Source organism: Protopterus annectens, chromosome 9.part0, assembly GCF_019279795.1.
Source record: "Protopterus annectens isolate FY-2018-M chromosome 9.part0, PAN1.0, whole genome shotgun sequence".
NCBI lineage: Eukaryota > Metazoa > Chordata > Ceratodontiformes > Protopteridae > Protopterus > Protopterus annectens.
This window is the reverse complement of record NC_056743.1, coordinates 1,137,729,365-1,137,743,424: the sequence shown is the minus strand read 5'-3', so window position 1 is coordinate 1,137,743,424 and position 14,060 is coordinate 1,137,729,365. Positions and strand designations below refer to the sequence as shown.

General features: G+C 39.2%; 1 protein-coding gene across 2 annotated transcripts in view; it reads right to left on the bottom strand.

Annotated features, from left to right (window-relative positions):
- PRPF19 (pre-mRNA processing factor 19) overlaps positions 1-10,601 on the bottom strand; it is a 253,313-nt gene extending 242,712 nt beyond the window's left edge. The window contains exon 1 of one of the 2 annotated variants that reach the window (XM_044084000.1): positions 10,248-10,601. In XM_044084000.1, the coding sequence (XP_043939935.1) occupies positions 10,248-10,266 (19 nt within the window). In that variant the 5' untranslated portion in view covers positions 10,267-10,601. Of the gene's footprint in view, positions 1-6,044; positions 6,405-10,247 lie in introns of those variants that run through there. The other variant, XM_044083998.1, reaches the window with a different exon arrangement.
- Between the last annotated feature and the right edge of the window lie 3,459 nt (positions 10,602-14,060).

The following is a 14,060-nucleotide window of genomic DNA, read 5'->3' as shown; positions in this document are numbered from 1 at the left end:
CTATTGAAGTATTTAATATATATATATATATATATATATATATATATATATATATATATATATACACATACACACATCTTTTTATACAGACATTTTATTACTACATATTTATTTAGCTGAGCATATATATACATATTTAACTTTATATATACAAATGAAATTTATGACAAATAAGTATTTTATTGACTTTGCATCATTTCCTGTTTACTTAAATTAATTTCCTGTAGTCAAGTGTATATAAGAATGGAATTAATGTTTATCTGAATCTGAAGAAGTCCAGTTAAGCTGGAAGAAAGCGCTCATTCGTTATTTTAATAAAGATCATTTTGGGAGTCTTCATGGTCTGGAATCCTTGCTCGACTGCCTGTTATTTAGTGGAGTAGTGGTTCAATAGTGTGGATTTCTTAATAGTGCTTGCTCATCCAGGATATTTAGAAATAAGCGCAGCCCAGCTGATCTGCAGGTGACTGGAAGTAAAGTTTCTTTACTGAAGTTACTGAGGTTTCTGACTGTGTTATAGTAATGAACCTTATGGGGCTTTGGGGTGTCTGATTATGTAGCTTAGCTGGTGGTCGCTTAGGCTACTGGGTAGGGTGCCATTTGTGGCAACACTGTTTGGGTGGATGTTAGAATCCAGATTACGATGCATTCTTCAGATATAACATAATTAATTCTAGCTGGGTGTCTTGAGCAACTGAGAGAACCTGTACAACTGAAATGAATCGGTTATTTTCTCTAGGGATATCTTTTGTTAATGTCTCCTAACAAAATGGCTTCCAGTCTTCTGTTGGCTGAGATCCAGGAGAGAATCTCTTCCAGGATGGGAATGTTGTCACCAGGTTTTATGTACTGACCTATGATGGCTAAAGATCTGTGAGTATTCAGTTTGAGAAGTGAGATAAGACGTTCAGCACTATTGAAGATTGGTATAGTTCAAGATAAATGGAGAGATCTAAAATATTTCTGTAGAAAACAGCACCACCACCTGCTTTTTGCTGGTTTTATCTAGTCCGAGCATATTACAATGTGACAGGAGTATTTCTGTATCTTTGTTTAGCAACAGCTGACTTCACTATAGTAATAACAGTTGGGATGACTGTATAAAAACTTAAAAAAAAAAGACCTAAGCACTTTATATACAGTTTACCTGCTTTTTTCTGGGCAGCAGGCTGACTGTCAGGGAAGTTGCAGACTGTAACGAAAACATCCACCAAAGCAGACAGAGGACACAAGGTATAAGAGTAGATTCAGGAAATTCTAGTTGCAACATATCATAATACTTCCCAACAGACCAAGGCACACCGCTTTTCAGAAAAAGAGAACCCTTCAAAAGTGGTGGCCAAAGCCACACACTCCTCAGAATCTGAAGCATAAATCTATGGAGACAACAAAATCTGTGTCTTCACAATCATTATGAGGTTCAAACTGTTTAATCTCTTGGGAATTTGAAGAATCCCTTTGTCCTTTACCAGAAAAAGCCATACAGGAAGATCAAGAGGCATCATTAATCCCTGAGATAAACATAATAAAGTTCCCCTATCCAGAATAACTGATACAGGAGATGCACGTTTCCACTGAGTTTCTTTTTGACAGGAATTTCTGCAAAAATAGACCCAGTTGTCACATATGATGTGCTGTCGTTTGGCTAGGCAGACTAGCATTCTATGCTCTTTCCCCCAGGACCAACAAGAGTGGTTAAACCTTGTCTACCAAGGGCAGTACAACTTCCACAGAGGAAGTGTCCAGTCCATGGTGGCTGTAGGAAGTAGTCTGTGCCACAGCAGACCCACCCACCTGTGACTGAGGCACTTTAAAAGCATACTGTCATGGCAAAGACTCTTTGTTAATCTTTTTGTGTCTGGAAGAAGGAAGAACTGATGAATAAATAAGCTGTTTCATGGTTAAACCAAAACAGGTGCCAAATTCCCAGGGAAGCCTGGCAGCAATAGTAAGAAAACGAGCAAGTTCCAAAACGTACTCCCCATCCATTTAAAACAATGCTTTTGAAGCTAGGTTGCTGTTATAACCTTAGCAGAATGTAGCTTAGGTACAGCAGCAGTGACCCATAGGAAGAACACATTAGACACAGAAAAAGAATATAACCTGCTATTCATGAAAGGAATACAAAACATTGGGCACCCTTAGATTTCACATCTTAAAATTAAAAAAAAAAGAGAGAGAAACAGTTGATATAGTCAACAAATTAGAAAGTTTAAATACATACATCACCTTACAAAGGAAATGAGAAACCGATTTCCAAAGTTTTAGACATTTCCTTAACATTATGGGTAAATGGCCAAGTGATTCTGTCATACTGACTAGTGTTATTGTTAGACCCCAACCGGATGTAAAAATGAGAAATAGGGAGCCAATTATGACAATGTTAGAGAAATGTCTGAAAACCTTAAAAGAATGAAGTAAACCTTGGCAAATGTTTCCAATCACTAAATTAAATCTGTACAAAACCAGTTCTTAACATGAACTTCACTAATGATGACAGGAGTTAATAGCTAAAATATTTAAAAAACAGTACAACACCTTATTGCTTTTCTTAAAGTTTTTTTTTTTATATATTTTGGGAAGTTTGTTACAAATCTTCCTAGTTGCCTTGCAATCTCAAACAATATGCACAATTTTCCAGCTGGTCAGGTTCAGTGTTAGGTAGCTCTAAGTAGAGGGAGTAACAGTAAACAAGATGAGAAGAAATCACAGTATGCACAACCACAATGTGCCTTAAAGAGAAGCCAGACCACTTCTGAAATGGGTAATAACTGGTAATTATCAATCTATTAGGACCAAACCAAACATTTTCACCATATCCACACATCAACCTTATCCTCGCCAAACATGATGATGCATCTGAAAACTAGGCTGGTGAAATTCATTAAAAAGTGGCACAGATATTCATGGTCACTGCCTTGAAAATTTGAAGTCTTAGGCGATTAACAGCCATCCATTACAAATGAATTCCAAGCTCCTGCCAAGGGAGTCTACCATAGACATGTTTATTCAGAGATGGAAAGCAAAGTTCTATATCACACCTATATCACACACAACAGAATTGATAATGAAGACCTTAGTAACTGCAGGTGGCGTTAACAGCAGACATCTGCTGTGTAGCTCTAGAAAAGCAGACGGTAAAAAAAAATTCTGAAGACCCACAATAAATATGCAAACAGCCCAGAAAATGCTTGTAGTCTGCCACATCACATCTCAGAGAAAGACTGATTTCTTGCATTAAGAGATCATTCTTGAACTGAGTGAGGATCACCTCAATAGCATGTAGACTAATAGACCAGAATCAGTTGCTAAAAAGGGAAAACTTAGTAGGACATGCAAAATACTGTACTATAACTATATAAATTAATAAGAAGCAATCAGAATAGCTTAATAAGAACGACTAGATAAGAAATTCACAGGGAAACAATGGGAGGACATATGTATGCCTCTCAAACATGCAAATACTAGAATATTTAGGATTTTTGTTTGGAAGTGTTTGCATAGTTACTTTTATACCCCAAACAGACTCCAAAGAATTTTTCCTGAGGTAGATGGCAAATGTTGGAGGTCTGACGGGGAAAAAAGAAGGACCAGGGAACATATGTTTTTGGACTGCAATGACCTGACAGACTTAAAAAAAATCCCTACAGAGTACTCCATCAGGAATACTGAACAAGCAAATGAGTTTAACTAAGGAAATGATTTTTTTATTTTTGAGCTGGGATACAGGATCTGAATTTCCTAGATAAAGCATGGCTTTGTTAAGTTTAATTCTGGTGGCTGCCAAAAAAAGCAATTACTAGAAAAAAGAAATCAAAGTCTAAACCAACCATACCTGATGTAGTGAACATTTTAACATTGATAAAACAAGAAGTGGGATCTTTAGAAAAGGACAGGAGCAAATTACATAGAAAAAATGGAACAATTTACGTAATGGTGGATTAATTATATTGTGCAGATAAATATATGTGATATAAGTTTTTAAATGTGAATTTGTTAGATTTCTATAAAAGTAAACACATCCCACCAAGTTTACTGAATTATCATTTTGTGACACTGACAAAGCTGTTTAAAAAACAACAACACTGTCTACTTCATTCATAATCCAGAGTGGAATGGGTCATGGGCACAATAGTGCTGTAAAATTAAACTATGCTGTGAATAAATACTTTCGCAATAAGCCCATCAATAAATGAAAAGTTGGAAATGAGGATTCAAAATCAACAGAAGACCCTTTCAAGCTGGAGATCACCACGGCTATCTTTAATAAAAATAAAAAGACCCTACTACTCAAACTAGAGACGATGAGCTTATAATCAAAGTTCCAGCGCATCAATATAGGGAATAAGCTTTCTTGCTGGGTACGGGACCATGCCACAAGTGTGTGTGTGTGTGTTTGTGTGACATACCTAAATTAAAGAGATAAGTTCAGAATAAACTAAAAGCTGAAACTCACACCAAAGTCTGTTGAGGGCCTCCCCACAGACACTGCAATTTTTACTTGAATTCACTGTGGAACTGATGACAGAAGATGAGGAAACGGTCTTCAATAATGTCAGTTTAAATGCAAAAAAAAAAAAAAAAAGTGGTTATGTGAAGCTCTTCAAAGAAAGACACTAGAGGTAGAAAAGACGGGGGTAGACAACTCATTCAACCTCCCAATAGGGTTGCGCTGATTTAACCCAACAGAGATCTTACTAGAAATGAGATCTACATTTTCTGGGAGAGTCTTCAGCATGAAAGACTAATTCAGTTCCATGTACACTAAAACTTCTGTACTGGTTCATCAGCTATCAAACATTATTATGGACCACAAGCAATTCATGAGGACCACCTTCACTGGAAATTGAGATGAATTAAAGAAGACAGAGGCAAACTGGCAACAGCTGCAATGAACAAATACCTGTATACTACTTTATAATCAGCAGTTGTAATCAGAATAAAGCTAATGTGATCCGGAAAGGATAGTAAAAGATGGCAAGACAGGATCCACCTCTGAATCCAAGATGGGCATGCGAAACTGAACACCAAGTCAGACTGTCCAAGATGGTGAACAAATTTAACACCCAGGTGAAGCCAAAACCCCTCATACTGTAGACAGCCTTCAACTACATCCAAGATGATGACACTCATTAACTAGTCCAAGGATCCCTCAACACAGAAATAGGTAGGATGTTGACAAAATCTCTTAAGAATATTTAATATCCTATCACTATCAGATGAGCAGAAGATAAGGCGGAACCCACAGCTTGCTTCTGTCCACCACAATCCAAATAGTTAGCTGCACAAATATTTACATTGGCTTGTCAGTGGAACGTGGCAACTTGCTACCCTATACCTAAGCATGTCCAATCTAAAACACTGAATTACACAATCAAAGGAGCACAGCAACCATGAGATGTATACCAAAAATGTTATTTAGCCTGGTCTCCATAACAAAACCGAAATCAAACTTCGTATAGCAGGTTACCAATAACACCAGACTTCTTGTGGAAGACAGATCTACTGTTGAAATAATGCAGGTTTAAAATGAACAATGCCTTCCAAGTCCCCAACGTTTGTCCAGTTTTAATAAAATTAGTTCCCTAGGTATGTAACACATGACAGAAACTATTTCCAAACATTTTACGCTACAGAAGAGACTGGTTATTAAAGTGGCTGGCATGCTTGAATGATCATAAACTGCCATTTCAATCTATCTCTGCTGCCTCAAACTGTGTTGCTTTAAACTATAATCTTTCCTACAAAGAATCTCAAAGGGAATGAAAGGCAGTCCACCAAAAGGAATCGCCATCTAAAAAGTACTACCCTGGTCCATTAAATCAAGGCTGTAATTTACAAAATTATATTACTAATCTTTCTAATGGCAGTAATCAGAAACCGTTCACCATAACAAACAAATACAAGATATGCATCAAAACATTATGCAATTAAAAAAATCACAGCAACAGCACTAAAATAAAAGTATCCCAACAGGAAAGCTTAGACCCAGAAGAAATCAAAACATTCCCTTCCTTTTCATCTCTGTCTATCCATATATTTACCTGCATTTGTTAACCCAGGTACAGCACTGATCCACATGGACTTTTTTTCAGACTGAGCCAGCAAGCACATCCTGGTTAAGTGACTTCTTCACAATCACAAAATTAGCAATGGAGGCTGAGGGAATCAAACTCAGGACCACAGAAGTATCATGTCAACCATTCTTAATCCTCTGTTCTAAAAAATGGTTAGCAGACAATACCCAGGTACTGGACAAAATTGCAGTCATTAAATTTATTTCAAGACAATGGGCTTAAAACGGGGATGGTTCCAAGAAAAGCAAGCTTTTTGCTGTCTTAACCTAAACTACATCCACTACAAATGCTGTAAGTGCACAAGGACAATACATCTACAAAACTTAAAAACAACAAATTCTAAACTCAATGAGTCAAGAAAAATTAAAAGACTGATTTTAGATACACAGCATTACAAGCTGACAAAACAAAGTAGGTACCTTTTAATGAATCTTCTTTGCAACTAAAACTGATCCTTTAGTCAAATATAACACCAAGGGCAGAAATTAAATAAGATAATGATCAATATGCATCAGCCAGGCTTAGGACAAAAGCCTTAACTCAAGTAAGCAAGAACACACAAAGTCTGGTACTTCCAAAACTGAACAAAAAAATTAGAAAAGGTTCTCTCAAACAAAAATTAAAGAAATATCTACTGAATGACAGGATTAGTTGAACAGTACCATTTAGATCAAACATGGAGGGTAAAGTAGTAGTCACCCCAAATATCGCTGTCAAGCTTATGGGCAACTACAGCATGAAGCAAGCTCTTTTTTCACTCTAACACTGCAAGACAGTATATAGACTGCATAACACAACAGGGAGCATTAAAATCTTGAATCTTTAGCATCCTGATCAAAGCCATACAACTGGCAAAGATGAACAAACAACTACTGCAGATGCAAGCTAATTATAAGTAATAAAGCAACTCAATGCAAAATTAATAAAAAAAAGTTTACAAATAAAAACAAACAGGGTTAAATATTTACTAAAAATATCTACTACGCTAATCAAATCTAGTTTGTCAAATAAAACAAAGCATACTGTGCAAGACAAACCCATTTCACACTAGGTCGCTAACTGCCAAAAGTACTTTATCGCCCACATCCCTGTTTCACCTTTTACTAAAATACCTGAATAAATATACTCGATGACTTTAGAAAAACATTTTTAGCATCCTACAACCTCACTTAAAATACAAATCTTGACTTTTTCATTGGTCTTGAAAAACAGATGGCTGAACAACACTTCATAGAAAAAATTAGACAAAATGTGGATAAAGGCAGCCATGTTGGCACTGTATTCCTGGGACCCTGAAAGGCTTTTAATATCCAGCTTTACTCCGTAGCATATCGCCTACTCAGAGGTGATCTCTGCCTAACATATAAAGTTATGTCAAACCAAGAGCTGTTGGACATGCTACACCTAAAGAAATCCCAATCCCTCCGAGCTACACGCTCTAGGGACCTACACCTTGTCACCACAATAAACAGGACATGCTGGAGGGATAGATTCCTATCCCAGAGACTTCCCATACTCTGGAACAGGCTACCCATCTATGTCAAGCAAAGTTCTTCATTAGCACTCTTCAAGAAAAATCTTGATGAGTGGATGGGAAATAGGAAATACACCCTGGGGATCACTTCTGTGTCTCTGCTAGTCAGTGGCGCAGGAAAATAACTTTCTTGGGTGGCGTAAGCCAGGGAACCTTGTTGGCTAGGCTTGCATAGGCCCTTGGGCCGATAGCCTAGTACCTACCTATGAACCTATAATACAGAAAGGGATAAAGTATTAACTCTCTCTTCTCAACCAAAATGACAGCTGTAATGCATCACAAAATGATTCAGAATACATATTTTAAATCATGGACACAAGCTGTAAGATGGACAGAATCCATGCCTATGGCGTACCATGTTTTCAGAAGCATGCCCCAGAAGGTCAGTAATGGGACCCTTTCTATTTATTACCTTTATGTGCAAAATATCTGCGTGATGCAGCTCCTACCAAAATAATGCTGACAACTTGCCCTCTCATATGGTTATGTCAATTTCCAAACATTATTGGGAAGAAAACACAGTAGTTAAAACCAGTCCACAACATGACTTTTCTACATAGTCAACTACTTTCTAAGTGACCAGGCACATATAAATACTTTTCACTCCTAGCTTAATATAGAGAGTTACTGCCCTCAGCAAACTGCAAAGCTATGCCATGACCTTGACAGAAAAGTAAACTTGCAGCCAATCTTCCCTCTACGAAGTAACAACGTACCACTTTACAAAGTATTAAATGGTTTGATGCTTACCAAGTCTCACATGCTTGACATGAAATACTTAAGCACTATATCATGCATAAACCTGAAAAATGCCCATCCTTTAGGTGCATATTAAACAAGTACGAGTTACAAGAGACACAACTCCTCTGGGTCACTTATCTTTTATTACTGCAGTCTCCAAAAAACTTCCACTGCATCTTCAAAAAGTAAGCATAAAACACTGTGCAATAAAATAGCTCTGTGCACATACATGGTCTCATATAACTGAAATGTTTTTTTTTCCCCTTTCATATTTTTCTCCTCCATCTCACTGCTCTTTATCCACACATCTATCTTCCTGTTATTACACTTTAAAATATGTAATAAGTAACAAAGGGCCACAGCTCCAAAGGCAAACAAAAACTTTAATATGCGAGTGCTTTTGTTCACTCAAATCAAACGTACTTCTTCAGACCCAAACGGTGGTCTTAAAAAGTTCATTTGATTTGAGTGAATCAAAGCGCTTACATATTAAAGTTTTGGTTTGCCTTTGGAGATGTGGCCCTTTGTTACTTATTTTATTAGTACTTTAAAATATGTCTTACATTTATCAAACTGACAGCTTTGTACTCGGCTATTTCTTCCCTTCAATCATCCCAACTCCTTCCACTGAAAAGGTTCCAAAATTGCTTGCTGCTTTGCATATTTCTCCGTTTCAATAACTCGTTATGCTTACTGCACTCTATCCTTTTTGTCACTTTCTACTGAATTTTGTTAAGCCTACTACAACTGTCTTACAATATCACTACACTACAGTTGTTGGAAGAACAACAAATGCTAATGGCTGCAACAATGATACTGTATGCTCTACATTATCAACTACTTGTAAGTAGGACATGTACATTAGACTGAAGGGCCACAAGGGCGGGAGACTTAAACCTTGACACGGCTATTAATAGGACGTGCTGGAGGGATAGATTCATCACCCAAAGACTCCCTATGCTGTGGAACAAAATCCCGGTACATGTGAGGCAGAGCACCTCGCTGGCCTTGTTCAAGAGAAATCTTGACCAATGGATGGGAGATCACAGATATACCCCAGGGATTACCTCAGTGTCACTGCTCGACAGAGGCACAGCAAAATAATGGGTATAGTTCCCCATACTAAAGGGGTGGGTAAGCCACAAAACAATGGGCTAGGCTTGTAAATGCCCTCGGGCAGATAGCCTAGTATGAACCTATGAAAACCATCTCCGTACATCTCAGCCAATCTGTTAAAATACACCTTACCTCAAATTAAATATCCCAGCTAAAAATTCAGTCCAATCCATCAATATTTTTTTTTACATTTTGTTAAGGAGACTTACACAACTAGACTACTGGGCACTCCGAGTTTTAGTTTCAATAATGTTTGACTGAGACACTAAAATGAACTTTAACCCCTCACCCCCAAAAATATATAGAACAAGAACAGTGGGTAGTAAGCATCAGAAGTAAAACCTTAAAAACAAAATACTTAGTAGCAGCCACCTATACACGGGCAAACATAAAAAACAAACACCTGGACACTACGAAACAGTGTGCCCAAGTACCTGTAAAGACGTGTCCCCCTTCTAGCCTACTGTCAAACCCCTCCTCTTGTTTTAACTGACAGATTCAACGGTGTAACCGCTTTGTTACCCTGTAAATACAAGCATAGCACAGCCTTGAGTAGCGGGACTTAAGGCAGCAAGCGAAAGGATTACTGTGGATAACCATACAATCTTACAATACGATGACACAGGTCGTGATTACATCATACTTGTAAGTTAATAACGTCATAGGTAAACATGAAGTGCACAACCAACAGGGCCAAGACTACGTGTTGTTTTCATATCACACAGCCAACAATATTATATATGCTAAACCGACAGACAGATGTCAACCCAAATACTCACTGGAGCAGACTAGCGCCATCCCGGGTTTTCAGGACCACAACAACCCACAACAAGGGGGAGGGGCAACAGGAACCAAAGAACTCCACGACACCTGTCCCAAGGATACTGAACACACACGGCCCGCAAACGAGAGCAATACAAGCACGTGTGCACAATTTGTGCACTCTGTAATTAACCAAACAACTGTTCTATTGAAACTAGGAAACACCAACTCGTTTTGGAAAGAAGGGGGCAGTAGTTTTAACCCCAAACTTAAAATAAACTTTTCTGAGTACCACATTTGCTCATATTCGCTCACGTAGTTTATTCCACTAACAGGGTCGCAAGAAGGCAGCTGGCGCAGGATTTGACGCGTGCTTTCGCGTCCGCGGAAGTCAAAGGAATTATAGCGCGCGGCGCATTGTAGGAAATGTGGTTCTTTTAGAAAAAATAGCCGTTGAGGATTACAGACTTGAGACTCGTAGCAAGGTGGACAGTGGAGTACTCATTTCAAGTCAAGTTTTAGATAAATTTCCCTTCCTTCGAAATAACATGGGATTTACAATGACTTTATTACAAACATTGTAAGTAACATTTTTAAGGTTGCAGTAAACTTTTAACCACTTGGAGTAACATTTCTTGAACGTCATTAAGTAGGATAATTAGCGGCGTATATTTTTCTAACAGAAAGTGTCAGGAGAACTGTAAAGTTTAGCTTTTTTGCCTAACTTCCTAACCAGGACTGCCATAGAACTTTTCGGTCCGCTAATGATTGGCAGTGGATTTCTACGTGCCGAGTTGCCAGCTCCGATGTACAACCTTCAACGAAGGTACGCCCATTCACACATGTCTCCACACAGAAGACGCTTTAGCTGAGAATCGAACAGAACAACGTCTTACTGTAAGGCGATAATGCTACCTACCGCACCACCACCGCAGCTAAATGTAACTAAACAAAATGTGGAGGAAAGTAACGAATGCACAGTAATAAGCTCCACCCTGACTTGTCCATACCCTGCCCAAACAGTGTCCTCCCAGGAAAGTAAGCACGCCTCCTCAATGTATTATCTGTACTACTTCAAACCGCACTTCTGAACTCACTTTGATTTTAATACATACGTTAACGCAGTTCTTCTTAATCCCACCTAAAAGTAGTGTCTTTGGAGACATGGGAGTGAGTTACACTTAATAAGTGGTGGCAGTAATTAGTGTTGTAGACTTCTTTTACTTCAGAAAAAAAATATATATATATATATATATATATATTAATTCATATTTTATAAAGTTAACTTTTCGAGTCAACAGTACTAATATTTTAAAAAGTGTATCTGGTTGTCCTGATTATTTCCTGATTTGTCCCTATTCAGTTGAGAGACTATCATCATCTTCTTTCGGCTGTTCCCGTTAGGGGTCGCCACAGCAGATCACCTGTTTCCATTTCTTCCTGTCCTCTGCATCTTGCTCTGTCACACCAACCACCTGCATGTCCTCTCTCACCACATCCATAAACCTTATCTTAGGCCTTCCTCTTTTCCTGTTACCTGATAGCTTCATCCTTAGCATCCTTTTCCCAATATACTCAGCATCCCTCCTCAGCACATGTCCAAACCAACGTAATCTTGCCTCTCTGGCTTTGTCTCCAAATCTTCCAACCTGGGCTGACCCCCTAATATACTTATTCCTAATCCTGTCCACCCTCGTCACACCCAGTGCAAATCTTAACATCTTTAACTCTGCCACATCCAGCTCAAACTCCTGCCTTTTTGTCAATGCCACTGTCTCCAACCCATATAACATAGCTGGTCTCACTGTCCTCTTGTAGACCTTCCCTTTCACTCTTACAGGTACTAGTCTGTCAGAAATCACTCCTGACACTCTTCTCCACCCACTCCATCCTGCCTGTACTTTCTTCTTCACCTCTCTTCCATACTCACCGTTACTCTGAACTATTGACCCCAAGTATTTAAACTCATCCACCTTCGTCACCTCTACTCCTTGCATCCTCACCATTCCTCTATCCTCCCTCTCATTCACACACATATATTCTGTCTTAGTCCTGCTGACCTTCATTCCTCTTCTCTCTAGAGCATATCTCCATCTCTCCAGGGTCTCCTCCACCTGTTCCCTACTCTCACTACAGATCACAATGTCATCTGCGAACATAACAGTCCGCGGGGACTCCTGTCTGATCTTGTCTGTCAACCTGTCCATCACCATTGCAAATAAGAACGGGCTCAGAGCTGATCCTTGAAGTAACCCCACCTCTACCTTAAACGCATCCGTCACTCCCACCGCAGACCTCACCGCTGTCACACTACCCTCGTACATATCCTGTACCACTCTTACATACTTCTCTGACACTCCTGACTTCCTCATACAATACCACATTTCCTCTCTAGGCACCCTGTCATATGCTTTCTTTAAGGCTACAAAAACACAATGCAACTCCTTCTGACATTCTCTGTACTTCTCCATCAACACTCTCAGAGCAAGCATTGCATCTGTAGTGCTCTTTCCCAGCATGAAACCATACTGCTGATCACTAATCATCATGTCCCTTCTTAACCTAGCTTCCAATACTCTTTCCCATAACTTCATGCTGTGACCTCTCAATTTAATCCCTCTGTAGTTACTACAGCTCTGCACATCACCCTTATTCTTAAAAATCGGTACCAAAACACTTTTTCTCCATTCCTCAGGCATCCTCTCACTTTCCAAGATTACATTAAACAATCTGGTTAAAAACTCCACTGCCATTTCACCTAAACACCTCCATGTTTCCACAGGTATGTCATCTGGCCAACAGCCTTTCCATTCTTCATTCTCTTCATAGCCGTCCTTACTTCCTCCTTGCTAATCCATTGTACTTCATGATTCACTATCCCTACATCATCCAACCTTCTCTCCCTCTCATTCTCTTCATTTATCAACCCCTCAAAGTACTCTTTCCATCTCCTCAACACACTCTCCTCGCTTGTGAGTATGTTTCCCTCATTATCCTTTATCACCTTTACCTGCTGCACATCTTTCCTAGCTCGGTCCCTCTGTCTAGCCAATCGGTACAGGTCCTTTTCTCCCTCCTTAGTGTCCAAACTTTCATACAACTCTTCATACGCCTTATCCTTAGCCTTTGCCACCTCTCTCTTTGCCATGCACTTCATCTCCTTATACTCCTGTCTACTTTCTTCATCTCTCTGACAATCCCACTTCTTCTTTGCCAACCTCTTTGTCTGTATACTCTTCTGTACTTCCTCATTCCACCACCATGTCTCCTTGTCATCCTTCCTCTGTCCCGATGTGATACCAAGCACCTTTCTAGCCATCTCCCTTACTAGTGCTGCTGTAGTTACCCAGCTATTTGGTAATTCTTCACTGCCACCCAGTGCCTGACTTAACTCATCCCTGAACTCCACCTCACAATTACCCTTTTTCAGTTTCTACCATCTGATCCTTGGTGCTGCCCTCACACTCCTCCTCTTCTTGATCACCAACGTCATCCTACAAACCACCATCCTATGCTGCCTAACTACACTTTCTCAGGTCACCAATTTACAGTCTCCAATCTCCTTTAGACTGGCCCTCCTACATAAGATATAATCCACCTGTGTGCATCTTCCTCCACTCTTGTATGTCACTCTATGCTCCTCCCTCTTGTTAAAATACGTATTCACCACAGCCGTGTCCATCCTTTTTGCAAAATCCACTACCATCTGACCTTCTGCATTCCTTTGTTTAACACCATACCTACCCATCACTTCCTCATCCATTCTGTTCCCTTCACCAACATGCTCATTGAAATCTGCTCCAATCACCACTCTCTCACCCTTGGGTACA